This window comes from Habropoda laboriosa, unplaced genomic scaffold (assembly GCF_001263275.1).
Source record: "Habropoda laboriosa isolate 0110345459 unplaced genomic scaffold, ASM126327v1 scaffold101, whole genome shotgun sequence".
Classification (NCBI taxonomy): Eukaryota; Metazoa; Arthropoda; class Insecta; order Hymenoptera; family Apidae; genus Habropoda; species Habropoda laboriosa.
The window spans coordinates 819,794-845,183 of record NW_017100207.1 but is presented as its reverse complement, the minus strand read 5'-3'; the positions used below and the strand labels follow the sequence as shown (position 1 = coordinate 845,183).

Below are 25,390 nucleotides of genomic sequence, written 5' to 3'. Positions count from 1 at the left end.
GCTGGTTTACGAGCGGCATACGTGTACATAATAACGAGGATACGTGTGCTGCCGCGCGATAAATTCGTCGAGAAAGTTTGGGCTGTTGCCAGGGTGGATATTTAAAATTCTTCGCGGTCCTCCGCGTAACCCTCGGACACTTTTTTTTCTCTCTCCTCTCCTCGAGGTGGACGCGAGGCGTGGTCAAGGGGTGTATATCGCGGGCTGTGGACGCTAATGGATGGGTTTATCAAGGCGGTTGCCAATCGAACCGATTGCTATAATTACCCCGCACGGCTTCCAATCCATTATTCACGCCGGTCTGCCGTGGGATGCGATTATGAATAATTCGACGACACAGATTTCCTTATTAGCGAAAATGTCGCGGCCTATTGCCGCCAGACCCTTCAGGGTACACGATTCGTTACTCAGCCTCTCTTCGAAAATTATTATGCCGTTTTACGCAAATTTTTATTTATATTTTGCAAATTCAATTTTAGAAGAATTTGTTAAAAATTGTGTCATACGTACAGGGTGTTCTCAAATTTCTCAGCTATTTCACGTAATAAGTGAAAGCATTATTTACTCAAATTTCCTCAATTTTCACCACTCTTCTACCTCTAATAGGTCTCCAGATATCGGACTAAAGATTTTACCACCCTCGACTTTCAGAACAATTTTCTCCCCTTCAACGTAGAAGATAGCAAACGAAAAAAGATACCGAGGTCTACACCACATATCCAAATTTCGTCAAACTCGGGAATTATCACTTAGGGATGTTCCCTCGTTAACACTTCTATATTCGTAATTCACTTCTCCGTCGAATTTGCCAGTGAAAACTTGTGAATCTCCATCTCCAGAGAAACTATCGCCGTTACGTCGGTGCGACAGCCTGTATCATCCTCGCAGATAAGACTGTCTAACCGAAGAGCAGTCCGGCTCTATTCTCGCGTATTCTACGAAATCATCGGTACAAACTTTCCAGCGTAAAGTAAACAGAGCCCTTTCTACGCGCGGTTCGAATCGCGTGTCGAGAGATTCGTTTCACGGAGAGGAGAACGACAATCGTCGTGGCTTTATGGAAAATTTCCCAGCGGTATCGGGTACGAGACGAGGCGATCGGTGTCCTCCGGGGAGGGCAGGAAACTGCACGAACCACCCTTGTGTATTTCGACACGGTTAAAAATAGTTCGCAGCCGTATCTCGAAGTGAAATAAATACGCGGGTACGGCTACCACTTGCACTAGCTCGCTGGACAATCTCAAAATCAAGGCTAAGAGGAGTGGAGAACCTCCGAGTATCGTCGACTGGCAAGCGATTACGACTGCAGCTTCCGCCCGTGCGTCAAAGTCTGCCATCCGTGACACGTACAGGGTGTTCCAGAGTCGAACGATCAAACTGTACCGTTCTATAAATAGTGAAAAGAGGAGAACGATATAGAAACAGAGAACTCGAGGAACGTTTCATTAAGACGGAACGGAAACAAGTGGGAATTTGCTCGATTTTCCAAAATTTCCAACCTCAACTACGCGATATTTGTCGTTGAAACGTTGCATTCGACGCACACTGTGTATATAACACGTCTATCTCGCTTCGAAGTAGAATACATGCATGGTCGATTCTTTCCTTTTTCCTATTCTTACATCAATATTGCATACCCACGTTGAATACGCTGTTGTCCTTCGTGTTCTCATATTTTTTTCGTCGTATCTTTTCTCCTCCAAAGCCTTTCCTTACACTTCTAAATTCCATACCGTGTCTTTTCCTTGTATTCTTCTTCTTCTCTATAGAATCCACAGTTCGATTAACGACGAACGTTTTCCATCGGAATTGCCTTTAATATTAGCTGAACGTTTCCTGCCTCGACTCGGTTCCGTATTATTTTTGGCTTTTCCAACTCTTAGTTACGAGATCCGTGGTAATGTCGAGAAATCCCTGGCTCGTCGTTAGGCAGAGCCGGTTGGAAAAAGAACTTTTAAGTGATCGGTCTTGAAAAAATATTTATTCTAGAAGCAGAAGCTTAATTAGACACGGGTTATCCTAGAAAGTGCTTCTGTTTGCATAGGCGAGCGAGCAGGGGTATGCATTTCAGGTTGAATACTGAAGGTGGCTCGACTGAAAAATGCCAACCGTACGTTTTTGTATGTTACAATAATACGAGAAGAATGATTTGTCCTCGTCTTTCTTTTTTCTCTTCGCCGATTATTTTCGGATCTTTCGATTTCACGTTTTCCACCGTTTCTCCGCTGTTTCGTACACGATCGAAAGATAATTAGAGAATCTTACGACACTCTCGAGTAGAACACTTTTTTTCTTCTCTGTTTAATCCATAACACGCTACGGAACAGGACGGATCGAATGTTTGTTTCGTTTAAGAAACCACGAGAAGAGATCATTAATTCTGTGGAACGTTTCTTATCGCCGATCACGCTATAATGCGGTGTATAGTACTTGGAAATTATACGACGATATAAATGAACCATCATTTTTCATTCGGAATAGCTGATCGAATCGATCTCGATCGTGGGGATTTTCACGGAAATCTTAATCCGTTCGTGTCGCGTGCAAAATACGCGTCCACGACGCGTGGCGTCGCGTCGCGTCGGTGATTTAACGTAGGCCACATGTGTCGCTGAAATATCTTTCGAAATTGAGTACTGGCTTAGGCACCATTCAAATTACCGTTATAAATATGCACGATATCGTTCTGGAAGGATTTGCGCCATTGAATTCCTACGTTCCTCTCAAAATTGCTCGCGTCTCGTCCAATATTCTCATTCTATGACACAAACCCATTATCGTCGATTCGTTCATTAAACACTGCAACGCTGATTGTAATTTTAAAAATCTCTCCTTCAAATTCTATCATACCTCCAAAGTCTTCTTCGTACGCGATAAGCAGACTATTATTATCATCGCTATTCGAAGAAGATAGGAATTTTTAATTGAAAAAGAAATAAAAACGACGGTTTAATCGATGAGATTCGCTGTGCGGCGTTTTTCGAGCGAGCCTTTTCAGCCCGCTTATGGAAATGATTACCGCCGTTGGGAGCAAGCGACGCGCAATTTTCGCCCCTGGGGAGTTCTTTGAGCGTCCAGCTGGGCGGTTTATTGTTTTTCATTTGCTCGATGCTGTGCAGCCGATTCATGCCTCTTTGAAGATCCCTCCCTTCATTTGCGCGGCGTATCTGCGACACAGCGGTCTTTTTCCAAAAGAAAAAAACGATCGTTCACCGCGGCGCCGTTTAGCGCCACGCAACCACGAAATTAAACTTACACACTCGTCGTGTGTCTTGTTCGCGATGAACACTCGTGTGAGAATGTAGCTGTGCGCTTGTTTTTCTTCGTATGAAAATTTGCTGTCGAAGAATTACTCTCGAATTCGATAGTACGAGTCGACCGGATGAAAATAAGCCACGGAAAGCGCGAGATTTCCCAGAAATTCTATAAGCCGCGGCATCGAAGAGCCGGAGATTCCAATAATTTCGCGGAAATCTAATCTAACTTCGCACACCACGGAAATCCATCTTCCCTCTGTATTATGAGATATTGATATAATCTGTATCGTTTATTTGTTCGTCGATCTATCGACGCGAATGAGTCTTGTAATTTAGTAACGTGGAAAAAAATGTCCAGGTTCAAGTTTCGTTATCAAAATTTGATAAATCGCGGTCATTCTCGAATCACCGTTGAATTTTCACGAAGGATGAGTTGGACGGTGGAAATATTCGTAGAATCACCGCACCCGTTCGATCTTAAAATTGTCGTTCTTTCGTAGAACTTCTATTTTGTTCGGCGACACGAGCAGAAGTGCGTTCTTGGCACGGAAGACTTGCTGCATACTTGAACGGGGTCCCCTTGTTGCGTCGGTTTTTAAAAGGATGACTAACGTCACCGAAGAAGGAGCTAACGTCACAGAGTACAGAGATGAAAAAGGAGCACGGACGGAAAGTTACCGAACCCCCATTCACTTCCCCCGGTCTCGTAATTCAATGAGTCGTTCCACTTTTCCGATCTCTAAGTAGCACGGCCATGCATTATGCTTCCAACGCAAACAAATATCCACGCAGATTTCCCACTTAGAATTCCGCTCTACTGCCAATTCCGGTATTTTCGAGCTCTGCGTTGATTCCCCCTTTCTTCGACTTTTCTTCCAACGCGGAAGAGAGAAATTTGCGAGTTTCTACGGAAAAAGTAGTAGACACAGAGATATTTCGTACAGAAAGATACGTCTGTTAGTTAAACGGCGAAAAGTTCTCGTTGGGAAATATTAGTAACTCTGGGAGATATCGCTGTCAACAGCAGACGAGGTTTATCTTTAAGCTTCCACTGTATTAGCTTCTTCGCGTCTCTGCGTTGTATTAAAAAAAAAAAAAAATGCTAGCCATTTGAGCGGAAAGAAGATTAAAATTGTCTTCGTCACAAGGACGATACCGTCGAAATTTCTCTTTGAACCTGCGTAACGTCGTTAATTCTTGCCTACGTAGATGCTAGATTCTCGGGGAAATCTTCCCTCGATCCTTCACGTTCGAGAGAGCGAGGAAAAATAGCGAAACTCTAACCCAAACGAGCTTTGAACAGAACTCTCAAAGGAATAATACTATTTCCACTCAATATGCATTAATTCGTACAAAGTATACCCACTATTTCTGCCTCGTTCAGGCATCACGAAAGGGGAATAAAAAGGCTGCCGGGTAGTTCCACGATCAAACACGTCAACCTTACTCGAGCGACATTGTAATTCAACTTCCCTCACGGGTTCTAACACAATATCGACAGGCTGGAGGTGTTCCCTTTTCCTTCTTCCTGCCGTCGCTCTTTTTTCTTCTCTTCTCCCCTGTCTACCCTTTCGCCGTGCATTCTCTATCGGTTCGACCTGGGTCACAGACGGATCACGGGGCCAGTTCTATGTTTATATATAGGATGTTTAAATCGAACCGCGTGAGCGGATTTAAGTTTAACGCGACGACAAGGTCGCTCCAGCTTGTCACAACATTCGCCGTGGGCTAGCGTGACTCCATCGTATTTTCGGGTTTTCGGCTATAAGACGAATCGGCCCGCTCGTTTATCGTTCAAGGCCGGCCGGACCGAGATAAATCGAGAATCGCCACCGGTGGATGATATCGATGTCGAGAATCTGCCATATGGCAAGTGGACAAGTGTGACGGAGGATGTGGCGCCCCTTCGGTCTGTCAGCACAACTGAAGTAAATTTAACACAGGATAGGGTATTAACCAAAAATGTATTAAAGTATAGTTATAAGCGACTGCTAAGTGCTCCGGTGTCCGTCTCGCTCGACGGCTATTTCCAGAGTGTCCTCTCCGCGTCGTATCCCGCGTTGCTCCGAAAAACCGTTGGAGCCCCCTCGTTCGACTTTCCGAGGAAAGTGCTCAGGTACCCGCGCGCTTTCTCTTCCTAGGTGACAAAGTCTACGCCACACCACTTCGCCGCCGAAATCTCGCATTTCTTACAGTTCTGTGATCGTTCGGTGTCTGATATTGAAAATTTTGAGGACTTTGATGTGAAACGCATTTCTCTAATTATTTTTCCTTTGGTGCTGTGAATCGTTGACCAAAGATTGCAGAAATTAAAAAGTTGCAAAATATTTTTCCTTGGGTCTGTGAATCATTGTCCAAAGGTGTTGCAAAGTAATTTTCCTTGGGTTTGTGAATCTTTGTCGAAAGATTGCAGAAATTAATAAGCTGCAAAATATATTAATTACAAGTTTGCTAATATCAAACGAATTTTTCTAATGATATTTCCTTGGGTCTGCGAATCATTGCCCAACAATCGCAAAACTTGTGCATAGAAGAAAGAAGTCCTTCTCCGACCGCCCAAGTATGTGGAAAATTGTCAAAGAGTCGGCGTGTCCGAAACGGCCGAGTTCAGCTCACAAAGTTGTCAGCGCAGGAGTGCAAAGGGTTAACAAACGATCGTTTGTAATCGCGGTGTGGAGTGAATGTTTGCGTGAACCTCTTGGAAGATCTCAAGTGTTGAGGCTGAATCGAGAGACCGAAGTTTGCTTTCTTAGCTTGTTACTTGTTTCGCTGTGGAGAAAGGCAGCGTGTCCTCCTGAAGTTCTTCGAGAGGAGCAAGTGTACCCGTGTTTCAAATCAATTTTAATCCCATTTCTTATTCAAACGTGAAGTTACCCGTCGTTTTGCATATCTCATTGTTATTAGCGTTATATATCGCAGCCGTTAACAGCGGGAAATACGAAGGAGAAGGATAGACGATAAAATTCGACCGGTTTGTAAAACAGAGAAACACTGAAGGGGATACCAGATAGGCAAGAGGAATGTCGGTTTCTTGGTAATAAATATGAAATATCGATTGAACGCTGCCAGATTGGATAATTTAACAGGCGTCATGTGGCAGTTGCCGGGTCTTTAAATCATCGTATTGTCTTGATGGAAACAAAACTTGTTATCTCTCCCGATTTCGCATATTTATAACCGGCCGAATGGCTAAGTAAATACGAAATGTCGTTTGTTACAGTGGAAATGGTACACGATGGCATTTTGCTTGCCTCTCTATTTCACCAAAGTCACTGTAAATCTAACGTTATCACACGAGTCGTCGAAATAGACAATTTTCGAAGAAATTTTCAATTTCTCTTGAATTTTTAGAAAATTAATTTTTCTCACTGGAAAATACTCCGACGGTACAGAATTTTTAACAGACTCAAAAGATAGGAAGAGATAGAAAAAGAGAAATTTTGCTCGTTTTGCTTGTTGGAATTCGAGAAATTAGGGAGCATGGGTCAGTTTAGCGAGTCGAAAAGATAAGAGCCGAGGCGGTCAGTATTCTGGAACACAGTACGGATAGCAAAGTAGTTCTCGCGGTTAAGTGACATCCTTGGCAAAGGGCCCAGCCCTGCGAGCCTGTCTCCGATGCTAACTCGGCGAAATCTATTTCTAGTTCGGCCGATAAACTCGGCGCGGGATGAGATACGTAAAAAGAGACCCTGCGTCTAGCTTCAGAATCGTCGACTCGTGCTCCCTATTTGTTTCACGCGGTTCTCTGTGCCTGGTAACCGTGGCATGGTTGGGATTAGCCTTTTTAAGTTACGCTATTCACTGGAAATTCCTTTGATCACACTGTGAGAAATTTCTGGACACAGCAGCGGCCTCTCCTGAATAGAAGGGTCGACCGAGGGAAAATGAGATTTCGAGGGTCTCGGGAATGTGAGGGAAATTGCCGGCAAAATGGCACTTTGTGAACGCTCTTCAATTCTCGTTGATGTTTTCTGGTATATTAGGGAAAAATATACCGTCAGATTGTCCTCTTTAGCTGGGAAATTGTTGCATCTGGGAAGTCGGAAATTTCCAGATTTCCAAGGATTTAGAATTTGAGGATCGGAATACCTGAAATTTCCAGGTTTCGAGGATTTAGAATTTGAGCATTGGAATATTTGAAAATTTTTTAATTTGAAAATTGGAATACTTGAAAGTTTGAGAATTTGAATATTTGGATATTGGAACATTTGAAAATTTAAGAATTCGAAGGTTGAAACATGTGAAAATTTAAAAATTTCGCAATTCCCAATCTTCGAAGTCTGAAATCTCCATCGCCAATTTATCACCACGCAGACTACTGGACTAAGAATTATCATATTTAAATCCCGAGTGTCATGTCACAGCATTTACACGACACAGTGCGCAAAAAACTGAATTTCCTCTTCGACGATCGTCAATGATTGATTTTTGCGTTGATTCGGTAAGCTCCAAAAACTGGCAACGATCAATCTCCAGAGTACGAAGGGAAACGACGCTTTGTTGCTATTCTCGCTACGCTGCAATAGTGAAAAGGAGTATTAATCACGGTTAAACCACTGAACGCGAAGCTGCCACTTCCAACATCGCTTAGAATTACTTCGTAATTACTATCGATCAATCAGTATTCCCAAACCGAACAACTTTGTCCTTCTCTTCCCATAGGATCAAGACAGATGTACCGATAACTCCTCCTTCGAGCGTTTTCATAAACCACCCGCTCTTCTTTTTCATCTGTATCTCAATTTGCACAAGTAAAATTCTCTCCTCCGGCGAGAAATTGAAATCGGAGAAATATCCGTCGAGATCGAACATAAAAATATTTGCCGGCACAGGTATCGCCGGTACATTCCCTTTACATGGTTAATTAGCGGAAGAAGCGCGTGGCCTCCTTTTTCACCGCGCTTTTCATATGCTTCTTACGATCCTCGTTTTCCGCAATTGCGAGTGCTTTAACCGAACCAGCCTGTTGGAAAATTTAATATCTGAAAAACGTAGAGACAAAGGGGCGGCGTGAGAAAATGAAAATGAGTCTCAGGAATTTATGAGTTAGCCGGAGTAGATTAAATTATTTCTTTAGCTACACGAAAGTGGGGCTTTAATCTTGCCATCGCGTTGCAGAATGCAAGGTTATTCTCCGTCTGGTGGGGTAGAAAAATTGTACGCATGTTTTACGACCACGTGTTGTCGGCGTTTTAAATTACCGTTGATTAAACGACCGAGTACACGTGAAACTTTTCACCTAATTAGTTTCGACTTAACACGGTTAGTCGGTTACTGCGATGGAAAATCGCCAATAACGATTAACTACCGTAACTTTTAACGTTCGATGATTGTCGAATTTACCATTTTTCAAAATCACACGAAGTAGCCAACCTCTCGTTATTTACTCGAGCTACTTAACCCTTTCGTTACTATTGGCGCCTGTAGGCCTTTTGAAAATTGACTCTCCCTATACTGTTAATTTTATCCTTCACGCACTTCCACCTTAGTTCAGTGAATCAAATTTTAAAAGGATATGGCCAAAAGAACAAATTGCAGCCGCGATTAAAAATTTACCGTCAGTCATCCACGTTACGCAGTGAAATTTGCCGTAGCGAAAGGGTTAATTCAAACATAAACTAATTGTTTCGAGATGAAAAATGACATCGGATTAACCGAACCTTCAAATTAAATTTTCTTTTGCAGGTAAAAAATTTCTAAGCTCCGAATCAAGCTGTTTCGGAGAACGATCAAAGATCAGCACTTTGTCATGTCCATAATCCACGGGCCCAGGAAAGTTCCGCCAGCTGACACGCGTATCAAAAGGATTCGTATTCGTATACACGCCACGTTGCATCGTAATCGATGATTTCATCGGTTTAAACGCTCCTGCCAATAGTCACGTAATATTCGCGATAATTTCATCCGTCACGTTCCTGGCCCGTCGATCAACAATGGCGCAGGACGATCGTTCCGCAGCATTTTCAATTTCCCTTCATTAAACGCGATTGTCCCTCGCAGAATGTTTAGCCATCGACTGCGAGGGTGCACCGATGGTAGCCGTGGCACGCGGTGTAATTCGACGTTCCCGAGGCTGACATTTCTCTCTGGGATTCTGGTACGACGTCTGGTACTCTTGCGACGCACTTGAGAATCGTCGCCTTCGAATTCGCCCGCGCAGACCCATCGACGACGCGAATTTCGGCCATTGTTACGCTCTTAGGCGAATCGGCCAGAGTTGAAATCCGAGTGGAAAAACTCGCGTCTCGGTGTTTCTTCTTAGATTTCTCAAGGATCAGTGTGCAATTTGGAACATTCTTCTTTTGGCCGAGAATTTTGACGACGGTGTTTTTTAACGTCATTTGCATGCATGTTCGTATTGGTTGTTTTACGAGAGGTATTAGAATCGATATTTATTTTTAGGAGAAGTGAACTTGAAAGGTGCTGGCGTTCCATGTAACAACAATCTCCTCGCGCGAGTCTTCGGTTCGTTGAACAATCAAGGGTTGAAAACACTTCTTTAACGATCCGCGTAGAATTCACTCTGTCCCCTGTGTGTTTGCTTCGAATAACGTGGGCACATATGTACGTTGGACCACTGAGAAGATAAGGGATGCGACACAATTAGGGAATAAAGTGTACCCGCTTAGGGCTACTTTGTCCACGAGAAATCGTGATATTCGTGTAAAATATTCGTGTAAAATGAAGGGTTCGCCGAATATTTGAATTTCCCTTGATAGGTAGAAATTTCGAAATTTTCTCCGAACTATCATCCTGCCGGAAAGTTATTATTAAACAAATTTTTACACGTGTTCCCTTTTTAATAAATTACACTCGAGGCCAAAGTGGCAAAGTGAGCATACACACCGACACACACGCGTGTCTGTGTACGCAGGCAGCTTGAGCAGTGCAAATTTACAGGACGAAGAGCCTCTCTTTGAGGCGTACGGTAAAAAAGTGTCCAAAACTGTCGCCAGCTTAGAAACGAGCCGAATTAACCGAGCCTCGCGACGTCCATAGCAGACAAGCTTAATGTCTGGTACGAAAATATTTTATGGTGTGCACTCTAAGACTGAGGCCGGATTTAGGACGAAGGTCGCAACGGGAACGTGAAGCCTCGCAATTTCACTATTTCACAATTTCCTCCGTTGCCTGACTTTAACAACAGCTGTTTCATTTTTCCATTTATCTCCGCCCGCACACTCGTTCTATCAGACAAAACTGAACGGTTAGGTTTAATTGGTACATTAAAAAAAAAAAACGAAATTAACTGTAAGATATTTAAAAATTTCGAATTTAACTCGTCCACGATAAATTCAGCGGAATCTCCCCGAATTTCCCAATATTCCACGCTGCGTGCACGCATCTGTGTCTCTCTTAATTTTTTAGAAGAATCAACGAGATATAAATACCTGTACAGTCCGAATAGTTCGTTCCCGTTAACCTGTCTATCTCCGCCGCGTGCTTAACAAGAAAAGTTAATTTCGGACATAGTCAGAAGGCATGCCAACCACGCGTTCTAATGAGCCGATGAAAATTCGCTCGTGGCTCGAGCTCTCGCTCCCATCCTTCCTATACATTCCCACACAATCTCGCATTTATTTTCGAGTCCTATGCCTGTCCCTCCCTCCTCCTCCGTTTAACAAATATTCGATATTTCCGACACAAAAGCGCGGCTTTCCGAGAATCCGTCGTGTTACAGAAATTCGCAGTTCGACGCCACGTGTACTCTCATCGTTCTCCAGAATTAAAACCTCCACGGTTATTCTCGATCTCCGCGGCTATAATTACACCGAATCTTCTCCACTTCGAACAAATTTTCCTGTCGCGAGAGGGAAAATAAAAGAAATCTCGCGTTATTCGTCATTCCATCGAGCAACGTTGAATCTTCGAATTTTCGAAACCGTCACGGTTTGAATCAGCCCGGGGAAAGTTTTCCCTGGTGAAAAACTGGTCCGGACAGAATCCTATCACCTGTCAAAGTGATTCGAAAGCGTACGAATTTCCGATATTATTGTTCTTCGATAGTTATGCTCGAATTGAACCGACTAGTAACGGAAAAAACACGTCGATTTTTTCACACTTTTCAGCTAGACTACCCCTTTAACCCTTTGCACTCGAAAATTGGTATCTGGTATTCGCTAAAAAATTGACGAATTTTTTTAAGAGTAACATACAATGTATATTGACAAATATATTTTAATTATGATAGATTTCGTTAGAAATTGATTCCCTCCAAGAATTTCTCGCTGCTTGGACATTTATCAGAGGCTCGTAGACCTATTGTTCCGCAAAGTGTTAGCTTTAAGAGAGCCTCGATTGATTATTTACCAAGCGGTAAACAATAATGTCGCTTCTCTGTCGCCACTCGAGTGCAAAGGATTGATCGATCGCGAAGTAGAAGCGGTATCGACGGTAGCTCGATTGATCGTGAATATTTTCTGATTGCAGATCGAAGTTTTTTAGTGGCCAACGCTCAACAGGGACTATGTCACATAATATATTGCTCGGACGGTTTCTGCCGGCTGACGGGCTTCTCGAGGGCGGAAGTGATGCAGAGACCGGCGATCTGCGAGTTCCTTCATGGGCCGATGACGTCGCCGCATGCGGTCGCGGCCCTCCGCGACGCCCTCGCCGCCGGCGTCGAAAAGCATTTCGAGATCCTTTACTACAGGAAAGACGGTGAGTAACGGGAGAATTTTCTTCGCATCTAATTTCCAACGCGTCCCGTTCGGAACTCGATACAACTACACCTTCCACGTCTTTCCTCTACTCGCTCACTCGACAGGAGTAGAGAGGGAAATCTATAACACAGGCCTGCGCATCGATTTTACTGCAATTTTTATCCGCTTCTCAAAAGAGGACAGAACAGCCTTGCGATTTACATCCTTTGAAGTCGCCTCGAGACCTCGTTTCAAACCATCGCGAATCTATATATCTAGCTAATTTGCCGGAGGAATTTTAATTTATCGAGTTGCTACGAGAGAGTGAACAAGTCGTCTCGATAACTTCGTTGGATCTCGGTTAACTTCGTTGGAAATGTCGCTTTCTCCTCGATCCTCCGCGCGACCATTCATTCGGTGAATTCACAGGTGTCCAGGGAAACTCTTTGGAAAAAGAAAAAATATTAAATTTTTAAGGACCGTTACGAGAGAAGAAAAACGATACAGTCCCGGTCATAAACATCCCAGCAAAACGAAATACGCTTTCCGATTATCCTCGACATCTGTAGACACTACCGCGATCATTTCCTTACCGGCAGCTTCTATTTTCACCGTAACACGAAAATCCACAAGCTGTCCGTCACACAGCGAACAGCAAAAATGAACGAAACTGTGTGTGTTCGTTTGTTAAGAGGGCAGTGGCATTATCGTTGGCAGAGTGTAAAATTTCTCCCGCGTTTCGTCGAAATGAATAATGGAACGCGAGCGTGGACATCGTTATAGACTTTTTCCGGTGTGCCGGCCAACAGTTTAAGGTGCAAAACTGGCAACGATTTCGGAACGAAGAAGGGTGGGAGGGGAGAAGTGTCGTCGCGGAAACCGGACATCCTGAATTCCGATGCGGTGTGTGTCGACTAATCCCGTCTTGGCAAACCCTTTCAGCTTTCTGGGGACATTGTTTCTTGGATTCGCGAGAATAGACGCGAAACGATCCACCACTTTTGCCAAGTGTCTTCTTCTCTCGGGAGAACTGCTCTGACATCTCTTCTTGATCCTCGTCGAACGTGTATCGCAATCGATACACTCGTGTCCCGCCGATTGTTCCGCGGAACTTGTAAACATCCGCGAAAACAGGAAGCAACCTATAAATTTGTCAACGAGTAATTTCATTCTACTCCACGCTACAGTTGACCTGTTTAATTCGAACGCTAGCTTGTTTCTCTACTATTTTTCTGAATTTTCCACTTTGGAAATTGTTCACTTGAGAATTCATGTTTTATGGGAGGGAGGTTGTTGTGGGAATAGGTGGGTTTTCGTTGCTTCCACGTTTGACATTCGCATTATCAATGAATGTGTCCGAAGTGCAATGAAATATTAATACCACTGCAGGTTTTTTGCGTGTTCTAAGTAAGCGTAGAGCAGCTGCAAAGTTTCCCTTTAGAGAAGTTTGCGTCAATCTTGGAAACTTCTTGCTGTCAGTACTATTAACCGCCTCCCACTGCTGATTTACTTCGTAACGATCTTTGCGTCGAATGCTATACCACTAGCTTTACAACCCATTTCGTCCGTGAAGTTTATCATTTCGACGATTCCTTCCAGTCTACCGTTTCTGCGAATGTGCGCCCGTGGAAATCGATCTTGACATCGATCGCGACGATTCCAGCGGCCTAAATAATAATTATGGACATTTGTCTCTTGGAACTTCAAATCAGATTACTTTTTTTAAAACTAGAATAATAGAGTTAAAATTTCAAGAGGATTCGCTCATTTAATGAGTACTTTTAGCACAAAATTCTAGTTTCTAAAGAATTTAGAAATCTTTAATTTTGGAAGATTAACAATATCTTTTCGATACAGAATTTTATGGAAGCTTCTCGAGAATAAATTTACCATTTTCGTGATACCGAGAGGATCTCCGATCTTCCTCCTTTTGAGGAAGACTTGTTAGAGTGATTTTCCGAGACGACTTTATCAGCACGCCGATAGCCCGGCATTTGCATATTTCAGGGAAGATGGTGATTTTCTGGACACAAATCGGTCTGCTCGCGCTCTCCCAAGGCTTGTAAGAACCGTTCCGTTATTTAGAGCGGGAAAATTGAATTTATTCGCGGGCCGATGGTTGGCTCGAACTCGATTTTGCCGTAGTGTCTGACCTTAGGCGCGGTGAGATCAATAGTCACTACTGTATAATTTATCATAGTCATAGCTCGAAGCCTGTTGGCCCACCTGAGTACTACCGGTTCGGTCCTTCCTAAACTTAGGGCTCGGCCTTTCGTGTGCTGCTCATCTTAACATTACTATACCCCGATTACACTAAATTATCATATCCTTGCTTCCTCGTGTAATTAAAACACTACAATTTACTAAAAAGTCTCCAAATATGTATCTTCACACATATTTTTCATCTCTATCTTCGCTACTGTGCATATCCCATGAGTTAAAATTAGAATCTACTCAAGACCAACAGTTTGAACATCTGATCGAACCAAAAATTACATTTCAACCAAGCCAAAAATATAACGAAACATCTCGAGTGGTCTTTGCACGGCACGTGTGCACAATTTCACCAATATCCCTTCCCCCGGAAGGAGATTACCACGGAAAAGTGTGAAATTCTCGCGCGTAAAAGAGCGGGGAGAATAGGGCGTGGAAGAGATGAAAGTCTTGCTCCGACCACCTGCAGCCACCTCTGGTCCGGCCTGTTACAAGCACGTCGTGTTTCTAGCGAATCTGGACGGAGCACGTTATGCACGTCAAAGATTCCCACTTTGACGGAAGGAAGACCCATGGTTCGCCCTTATTTCGCCTGATGAGAGATCGCCGGTGGATGAAAGGTAGTCAATCACCGGTAACCCTTTACGAGAGGTGTATCGACCCAGTATGGAACAAAGTAAACGTTCATCTCTTCTTACCTCGATGATGTTCGATCTCCTTCTTCGATTATTTCACACATTTCGGTTGCCCGAGGAACAAGCAGACAGGTGAGCAAGAACGAGACTTGCAGAAATGATGTTAAATGTTGTAAAATATTTTTTAGCTCAGAGAGCATAAAGTTAGAATTTTTTTTATTTTAAAACAATAGAAACGTAGAAGTTTCTTCGTAGAATAACATAGATAGAAGGTAAAGGCAAGTGAAACTCTTGAAATTATGTTACGTTGACCTCACTTTTTGACTGCTGTTGGGTTTCTTTGTCGATAGAATTTTCTTCAGCTTCGCAATTTACCTTCATATATATATACAGCAATTTATATATCATATAAACATCAACATTCATCGTACAATAATCGTAGGTTACAGCAATGTTCAATCGAACGGCAAGAAGTTTCGCGGGTGACAGATGCGCCGCGAAATGTGCGAAGAACGGCGATATCGATCACGATTAACAATGCAATAGAAACTGTGGTAGGGGTTGGGAATGATACAATTGGTCGTTTTCTTGTTATTTCTTCGGCTAGTGTGCCACGCAGCTCTATGCAAATTGGGTATCCGTTTTATGGGGTCGCGTACGAGCTTGCCACGGATGACGAGCGAAATGTTATAGGTCGCGGTGCCAGGAAATTGCACACGCGTTTCTCACAACTGTCTCCTCTCCATTGATGCGGTAGGGGAAATTAATGCGATCGAAGGAAAACGGGGGTTGAAATGTCACACTTTTATCACGCTACATTGTACGCATTGGCGTGAGTGTAAAGTTTCGCCCCGATGACCGTGAGCCTTGGCTTACCAGCCTTGAAGATAGACTCCCCGAGAGCATGGAAAATTAATCGATGGAGTAGGGAGTTTGAAACTATGACTCGATGCATGGACTGCACGGGATAATTATGTCGGTATTGGGTCAAAGGATCGGTAATAGCCTCTGTAGGGTTAGGGCAGATTGATCTCTTGAAATTTCCACGATTCTCACTATCCTGCGTTCGCATTTCTATTCGTAGTGTGAGATTTGTTGAAGTGACCGTAGTATTTATTTTCTTTTTTTTTTTGTTAATCTGTTGTTGTATCGGAAATTCTCGGCTCTGTCTGAGCAGACGTAAGAGCCAAAGGGTAATAAACAGCTTAGCCCGAGACTAAAACCGAAATGGGGTGACGAGCAGGTACGAAAGTTGTGTGTGCAGTGAAGTCGTTGTCGAATTTATATCGCGTTAAACTATTTACATTAACTTTATTTTACTTACTGTAGTAACTATCGTTCATGTAAATGTATTCGATAGATATTATTTGAAAAAGCAAACCTACAAAAGCACCATAGTATGTGTGCAATTTATTGTACAATAATAATCATCACTGACTGTGATAGCTTATATCGACCGGAGAGTAAATACACTCAGTGGTGTAGAAAATGATATCTCTTTAGACTTTCTCGTTCTTCTCGGTGTCCAGTAGATTTATGGCCAGGTTGTTGAGGTGATCAGCCGTTGTTGGTACAACCTACCGTGTCATTTTCATGTCGATTTCTTTGATTATTTGTCTATTCGAGCTGCACTCGTTACAGCTCTTAATTTTTTATTTCGCCACCTCTCTGTTGTTTTCACGTTGAAATCAGAGGCTGTACCTCGCACTCGGCCATTACTGCATCGAAAGAAATTTCCTGGAAAATAATCTTCTTCAACCCCGAGACAAAATCGACCCACGTACCTCTAAATTCATCAGGGACCAACAAACAGCCTATATTCTCCACCGCGAAAAATTCCCCCCGGGGGAAAAAGCAGCGTCTCGTGCGAGCAGTTTCGCTCGACGTGTCGGAGACGGTGTATCGAGATCTCTCTTCGTCGACCCCATCAGCAGCTGTGGCCATTTCGCGAACACCTCCTCGAAGAGTGCTCTCTCGCGTTGTTACGCAACAACCGTGCGAGAACGGTGTTTGAAGCGGCTAAGAATAGCCCTGTGCTTGTGTTCCACCCCTTCTCTTGTTCCTGAGAACGCCCACCCCTCCTTCGTCCACCCACCTCTCTACCCGTATACCCCCTTTTCGTGTGTCCCCACCAGGTACGCCTCGTAGTCAATGACATCACGGAAAGGCGTTCGACCTCCCCCTCCTGCACCATTGGCCCACCGCGCGGCGTCGACATGTGACGTCACTGGCGACGCTTCTCTTTTTCCCTCTCCTTCGTTCCACCGACGGAAACCGCTTCCGTTTTCTTTCCGTTTCACCGCTCTTTTTTCTTCTCTTCTCTCTTCAACGCCCTGGTATTTTTATTGCGTTACGCCGAAACACAGACTTCGTGTCTTTCTTTTCTCTTCTTCTTCATCACTTCTCCTCCCTCTTTTCTTTTTTTTTTATCTTCGAGATGCTGGCTGCTTGGATCGGTGTGTTTTTCTTTTGGACGGTGGTACGTGTTCGCGTGGTGATTCTGCAAATTTTGAATTGAGAAATTTTGGAGAGTGTTATTATTGGAAATTCGAGCAGGGTACAGTTTTTCGATTATTTTCCTTTCCGATTCGCGTTTGTTTCCCTTTGGTGTTATTAGGGGCGCCGGTGAGTGGTTCGATATAATTTTTCACGGTTTACATACGCGGATTTTGGAAGAGAGTACGTGGGATGATTTTTTTTCTGGTTGCGAGATAGAGTGAACGTTGGGTTTGGATAGAGGAAGAACGAATGTCAGGGGACAGTGACACTTGGACTGGTGTCGTCAGATCGTCGGAGCGAGGCTGTCTCCCAAAGCTGGCGAGGGCCATCCTCCGAATTTCGAAAGCTTCGCCGGGGAACCGCGGCGCTAAGATACCGCCAAAGGTGTGAGCTTGCAGTCTCCGTAACGGCAGCGAGCCGAGATTAGTGTTGCTCCTCGCTCATCCGTGATTTTCTCTCCCCGGAAGGAAAACACCGTCGATCGAAATCTGTGTCATTTTTGTCAAATTTCATTCTACGTAGTAGTCGATCAAGTTGACCGATCGAACAAATTTTGCGAAAATGATCTGATCAGATGGGTCGTTCTTCTTCTTTCGATCGGTGTAACATTTGGGGAAATTAGTCGGTTACTTCGTAATCAGTGAAAATGTAGGTCTGAGTAATTGGAAGGAAGAAATGAGAGATTGAAGTCGATCTCTGTGTCTGTGGGTGTGCGTGTGTGTGCCGAAACTGCCGCTTCGAAAGGATCGATTTACGCGTGCAGAGCGTCGAGAGAGCAATGAGTTGCGACGTGGAGAGCCCGGAAGAACAGCGCGAATGGATCCCCATGAAATTGTAGGTTAATTTTACTTGCTCCCGTGATTCCTCGCCCCCTCCTACGTTGTTCTGGCACCGAGGCACCGAAGTTCCCTCATTAAGAACGCTATTAGTCCGCGGGAACGAGGGTAGATTTTCATCGCGAGACCTCGAGCACCTATGGCTGCGAGAAGTTTTATGAATTTCTGCCCGAGCTGGTAACTCGATTGCTTCACGTGCGCGTGCTTTTCTCTGTGTTCCTCGCATTTCCTCCTTTCCTTCCTGTGAATGGACAATCGTGAAACAGTGTTGAATTAATCAAGATCTAGATAGATATTCGAAAAAATCCTTAAGTTTACTCGAAGAGAACGTTCCAACGACGTGACAAGCTAACTTCTTTATCGTCACGTGAAAAAAGTATCCAAACGTGATAAACGCAGACCGGAAGGTAGCAATTTATCCGACGATTGTTGGATATTTACCAAGGAGACGACCCAACACCTTTACCAACAAAAGAACTGCGTTCCTAAAGACGCGGTGTCCGCGCGATGAAGTTTAGATGATTAAAGAAGATCCGCGGAAGAGCAAGGGAAACGGAAAGGTCAGGTGCTTTTGGAGCAACAAAAGGGTGGTTCTTTCGTAGAAGGGAAAGGTCGAATTCACGGCAGTCCGTTCGATGTAATCCAATCTTTGTTATTCGGGGAGGGAGGAGGATTCTCGAAGATAAGAGACACATTGTTGGGGCAAACGTCCACTTTTCACGATAGATGGCTCAGATAACCCTTCGAGATCACACTGCTCCGGTTCCCGAGGACCTTGAACGATCCTTGCTTCGAATTTAACGGCATCTTCCGCGACACCTCGAATTAGCGCCTTCGAACTAACATTTTCCAACTAATTCATAAATATACATCAAAAATCCAGACTTCTCGACTTTCGCTGGAATCAAGGTCCCCCACTTCGTCGACCGTCTAACCTTCACTCGTCCCACCTACGTCAGAATGATGAGAGAAAAACAGAAGTAGAAGGCTTTATCGTCTACAGATTAGATAATCGTTGGGCAATAATCGGGAAGCGAGCGATTTGAAAGGCCCTCCGGAGCTCTCCCCACTTCCGGCTGTCCGATACGTTTCCAAAGCACCTTGACTTCGCGAAAATAGAGCCGCTTCCTGTTTCGCCTTTCATCGAGCCTCGTGCGTTTGATTATAGTCGCGCGCGATTAGGGTCATCCGTAGTAAACCAGGTGAACCTCTCCCTTCCCGTTGCTCCTTTGTGGACGCTTGACATTTTCCTGGGCCGGTCACGTGGCCGTTTTTGGCAAGTACACCGTAGTCGACGGCGGTTTCGCGATTCGCAAGCCCGAGAAGCACAGTTTGGAAAGGGAGCAAACCTGAGCGAAAAAGAGAGAGAGAGAGAGAGAGAGAGGGCGAGGATAGGGTGGGATAAATGTGGGACGGAGAGGGAGGAATAAAGGAGGAGGAAGGAGAGAGAAAGCGCATGCTATTTCTGTGCACTGCTTGGCCTGCAGCACACGTTGCCACGTCACAGGGGCATTGCACTCGGTGACGTCACGAGGGCACAGCGTCATCGACCAATTGGAGGGAGCCGTTAACCCATTAACCAGTCGGCTGTTCGTTCCACTGCGGTATCGTGACCTCCTCGCTATCCACCAATCGTTTCAACGGCTACTGGGTCCTCATCACGTGATTCTTCCATGCCATTTCTCCATTACACGGCTCGTTCCTTTTTCCTGCTCAGGAACATCCTACTTCCTCCCACCCTAAATCAAGCGCACTGCCTTGCAGGATCTTTTTCAGCGACAATCGCCGGGGGATGGCTTTTGTACTTCACTTTACTGCTTTCGATCAATCTCTATAATTCCTGGTGTGCATTTGGAGTTGTGAGAAATTTGAAATTTGTTAATTAAAAGTCTCGTAACATTTCGCAGGGATTATTCGAAGATATTGAACACTTTCCGACTGCTTCCGCGTAATTGCGATGGTATTCTCAAGGTGCCAAAAAAAAAAAAAAAAAAATGGCGAAAGAGTCATCAGCAATAATGGAAATTATTTCGATCTGTTTTCGTTCCCTTTAAATAAAGCTTCGATTGTACCCAAAAGTCGGAATCCCGTCGTAAGTGGTTCATTTATCGAGAGATTCCTCATTGTTAGTTTGCACAGCTACGTTTGTATTAAACATAAAACACATCTTATTCGCTGAAGTATCTCATTATAGCTTTTACACAAGGAGATTCAACGTTTGTTTGAAGATGAACCAACACAGTTAACAGGTTAATATTCTAAATTTGTTACATTCACAAGAAACTTCCAGTCCTACGTTATCCTAGCTAAAGATCGGTCCATCTTAACACGATTATCAATCGCGAATTCGGTGGCTGGTGCACAAGGTCAGCGCGCGAGCGCTCGGAGGCTGGATCAGGAAGGGCCATGTGTGTAAATCAGCCGAATTAGAGTGGACTCGGTGTATTTTGGTCGGCGGGGTGCACTCTGACGGGGGGCGCTTATTTATAGCGCCCGTACTACCGTACGCCAGGGCAATTTTAGAAATTCATTTGGCTATTTCCTCGCCCTCCCCGTCCTCGCTATTATCAATGTCTGTCCCGTTGTTTTTTTCTCTCTCTCTCCCCGCGTCGATCCAATCGTGACACGAATCTGTTTGATTGTCTGCCAGCCCCGTGGGGCCTGAAAATCGTGTTTCACGCGTTAGCCACTGTGCCCATGCCGATTCGAGTGTTCCAATTTCGATTTCACCCAACCGAGAGTACCAATTGTCGCCGCGTGAATTCTAACATCTCCTCTCGGGAGAGAGAGAAAAAAAAGAAGCGTGGATACAAGCTTCTCTCAGCGTCTCTTGGTCCAAAAATAAGCTCGAAGACAGAGCGACCTTCGAGATTTCGTCGAGTACCGCGATCTTGCCGAGCGAATTGCGAGACGTAAAGATCGATGATTTGAAAAATCGATTTCCATTTCTTCGTGTGATGTTTCTTAGTTTGTTTCGTTAATAAGGGGAATATTTTCTCGGGGCCTTCTGGTGTGAAACGTTCGAGAAAGCTTGGTAGAATTGTGCACGTGTAGGTCCTATCGTGAGAACATTAGAGGTATCAACACGAGTTTATTAGTGTCTACACGTCGTCGTCTCGAAATAGATACGGACCATTGGACTCTCTCTATCTCTCTCTCTCTCTCGAGGGCGTAGTCATCACAAAACGGTTACACGGTGAACACTGTTACACTGTTACACCAACGTTCGTCATAAAGTGCACGTTCCTTCCCGTGCACCGTGCTGTTTCGCTAACTTCCTAACTTCCATTCCGGTTCGCCGAACCGACAGCTGAATTAACTGTGCTGTTACAGGAAGACGTTTTATCACGTTCACGGAACCATCCGTGCCTTCGAAAATCATTTTTATCGAACGCAGTCAGACACGTACCCGAAGAAGAAAGTATTTAATTGAAAACTATGCAATTTCTATCGCACTTGTTAGAATTTTCAGAAAAACCTTCTAAACAGACGAAGAAATCAATTGGTATCAGGTTGTCTGGGAACATTGAGCAGATTTTCGTATAAAACTCGATAGAAGCGTATAAACTTTCCATGTAGTCTGAAAGATTATTTTTTCAGGTGTCTTTCAAAGGTCAATTTACTCCAATTACCAGTTTCTTCTCAAAATTACGGTATCTCGAATATAGAACACACTTTAACGTTGAAGACCACTCTTCGCGCTAAACCAAATATCACTATCTCGAATTTAGAAGAAACACTTTCGTTAATCTAACCGATCAACGCTCTTTCCTCGAGCTCACCGTCGCAGCGCTCGTCATCGTGGAAGGTAAAAGCTGCCGGAGCAACTTTAACCATCACCGTAAAAAAGGGAGAAGGAAAGTTGGTAGAAAGCCAGTTACTTTTACGAAAAAATCGATCGCGGGCTGTTTTACCCAGGCAGATGGATTATTGGTTCTATTTCCAAGGGGGAAGACGTCGCGAAAGAGCATCCCTCTGACGTTCGCAGTCTCTCCTTCTCTTGCGAGGAACGTTGCTCTGAATGAACCTAGGGTGCGTTTACCCTCGTTGCTTCAGCATCTCTCTCTTTCTTCTTTCCCACTTTTACCAGAGGCTACCTCCACTCGTCCAGCGTTCTCGGGCGTTTCTTGATATTCGTAGGGTCGAAAGCAGCCACGAGGACCTAACGAGACCTCGGGCTACTCGAGCGAAACAAAGCAAGTGTTCTCAACACCGATGCCCCGCGATTCTTTAAACCGCTTCTTGAATTTTTATCAACAAAGTAGCTCGGCGGTAACACGTGAAAGGGAAACACGTTTCAAATGTTGCCTTTTGCCGTCTCTTCTGTCGCCGCTGTTTGTACAGCGCGTGTGTGTGCATGTCTGTGGTTACAATTAGAAAAGAGTGCAATTTTCACCTTGGACCTTTTTCTTCATGTAAGATCTTCTTCCGCCAGAGGAACAAGCAGGCTACTAACCGCTGTCTGCTGCTTTCTTTTTATATTAAGAAGCTTCTGCAGGCGACAATTGAGTGTCGTGTGTCTGAAAGTAGGATTATGCATTTAAACCTCACTCTGCTTGAATTTTCATCCTTCTCTCTTGGCCTCGCGGTATGTTTCTCCTCTTCTTTCGGTTCTTCGAAGCAATCTTTCCGCCGACAATTCAGCGGACGACGTTAAAATTAGAATTGCATGTACAAATTTAGCAGGTTTGCTCGGTGTCACATCGTGCGTTTCCTTTCTTCCTGCTTTCAAGTGACCCGGGGACTCGAGGGGAACCTAATGAAGCCGGAACAAAGCAAGTGTCCTCGTGTGACTATAATTGAAATCGTCATTAAAAAAGTCTGTCTCTTTCTTCGCCTGTGTATTAACTTCTCTTCTGACACTAATTTCGTTCCAAGAATACCTCCACGCGACTGCGACAGTTCATTTAATTAAACAACGCGAATATTCCCACCTTAAGAATCGAGCAATCCGCCGTTGATGCGCGACTTTTCATTCATGAATCTCCGCTCGAAACATTACACAGCGGCTCTTTTATTCAACGAATCCCTCGGCACTTTTCTGAGATTCCGTGGCTTGAGATGAAATTCATCGTTTCAGTGATTGCAAAGCTAATCGTCGAATCGAAGGACTCTACTCTCAAAGATAGGACGTAACTGCTGTGAAGGGGAAGTGAAGGAAACTCGACGTGAAACATAGTTGAACGATCAAAAGAGCGTGCAGTATCGCTACCCCTCTGTGCATTTTCAGGGGCGATTTCTCAGCTACGTGAAAGTTTAACGCGACAAGTCAGGCAGCGGTAAAAAAAGAGAGAGAAAAGAGAGGAAAAAAGAAAAATGAAGCGACAAGAGATGTGAAAAGCGCAACGTCGGGGGTGTTTCTTCCTCGCATGCTCGCGTTTCCAGTCGGACCTGACAAGCCAGCTGTGCGTGACCCGTCTGCGTGCGTAATTCCACCGGGACAAAGAGAAATAGAGAGAGAGAGAGGAAAAAGGAAGAGGAACAGAGAGAAAGAAAGCCCGTGTCGGCGGCGGATCGATAGGGACAGCTTGCTGTGTCACGTTGCCGAAGAAACCACACGTATTGCACATATTAGCCGCCTATCTGGACACGAGGAGAGGAATGGGTGAACCGGGCAACGTGTAATTAATCGCTGAATTTGATCATCTACTATCTATTATTAAATCTCGGCTCGGTTTCGTTGTCCGATTCAATTCGACGTTCTCCGAGGGTGCGATTACATCCGTCATTTTTTTCGGGGCAATTTTAAAATGTACACTACCGGCCAAAAGTTTCGAATCACCTTCCAATTTTCTGCTACTAACTTTTCGTAGACTTGATATTGATATTGTGGAGATAAATAGCAATTCATCTCACATCGATTGATTTGAATGATACAAAATTCGTTAAAAAATTCTTAAAGCTGCTGATTCTTTTCCGGGAATTTTTGTGTAACTTGCAATGCACAGTGATTCCAAACTTTTGGCCGGTAGTGTATATTTGGTAACCTGTTCTTTGGCGGTCTTCGTTTATTATTGTCGAATCTGTTTTTATTTTTCATTCGGTTAAATTATAGGAATTTACTTTTTTTGTGTGTTTCCTGAACGTTGATTAGTGAATTTTAGGTAGGATTTATCTCGAATGGAACAAGATTGCTGTTGCAGTAGTTCATTTTGTTTAGAAGTGAGTTTGAGAGTATTTGTCGAGGTTTTTCCGTGAACAATTAGAGAAACGGACGAAGCAGTTTCGTCAACCCTTGTTCTGTCGTTTCTGTTGGCTATCGAGCTCCTCAGTTCGCAAGGAATTATGTAATGGTTGCTCGACGCCTACTGCGCAGCAGTATTTTTCTGCCTTCCGAGTAACTCTCCAACATTGTTACGAGTGACGGACTAAGGACATATTTGCTAGGTTGTAGAATCTACCGATCGAAAGATCTTCGATTCCGCTCTTTCACCGGTATCATCTTTACACACCTATAAATCCTTGAAACATTCCATTTCACGTTCACTTTCGTATCAGTTCACGGCCTCTCTGAAATCTACTTACCCACGTAAGGTTTGTTAAATCCCGAAATCTCCCCTTATAGCATCGATTCACACTCGTGGTCACTTGTGGCCACAAGACCAGCTCTGCTAAATACCTATTATAATATTCCATTCGCCAAAAATATATTTCAAACCTCGCGAATTTTTACCGAATATCAGAATATTTCTGCAACGTAGTAACTCGACGTAATTTCGATTTAGCTGTGTTAAACGCGTCAAATTAGAGATACGTAATCCTAAGGTACGGTAAATTATGCTTCACGGTGAAAAAGCGTCAACCTAATCCTTTCACAGTTAACTTAAAAGGCAAGCTCATACAGTGACTGAATATTTTTACAAGTAACTGCAACCGATAAAAATTAGCAAGCAACTCGAAACCTTCAACCTGCACAGCACAGTTTAACACTAGAATTACCGGCCGGGTCAAAATGACCCATTAACAACTTTCCAAAACCAGTGAATGTTCGATACACGGCAAGTACAGTATATTCTCCACAAGTGTCAGACCGCAAGGAAGCTAAACCTGACACTCGTAGAGTCAGGGACTACGTTTTCGAGCCTCGCGCTACGTTTTCGAGCTCATATTTGAGCTGGCAATACGCAATACAACTAACTACTAAACCAAATCACCAGAAAAAAAACCATTTTTGTAACTCACTGTTCGCTGATTAAACAGCTGAGCTCTGCAACGTGGATTTGGCTGCATTTTCTCCTTCCTTCCTTCCTTCCATCCTCCCAGTCCCGATCGATTTTGCAAGACTCACAAACTCACAAAGTGTAAGA

At 44.0% G+C, this 25,390-nt stretch overlaps 1 protein-coding gene across 1 annotated transcript in view; it reads left to right on the top strand.

Moving 5' to 3' along the window:
- Positions 1 to 25,390, top strand: part of LOC108570657 (potassium voltage-gated channel subfamily H member 2) — a 115,251-nt gene that overhangs the window by 4,891 nt on the left and 84,970 nt on the right. Inside the window, exon 2 of the mRNA XM_017932548.1 lies at positions 11,688 to 11,918. Within this exon, the coding sequence (XP_017788037.1) occupies positions 11,688 to 11,918 (231 nt within the window). The remainder of the gene's footprint in view (positions 1 to 11,687; positions 11,919 to 25,390) is intronic.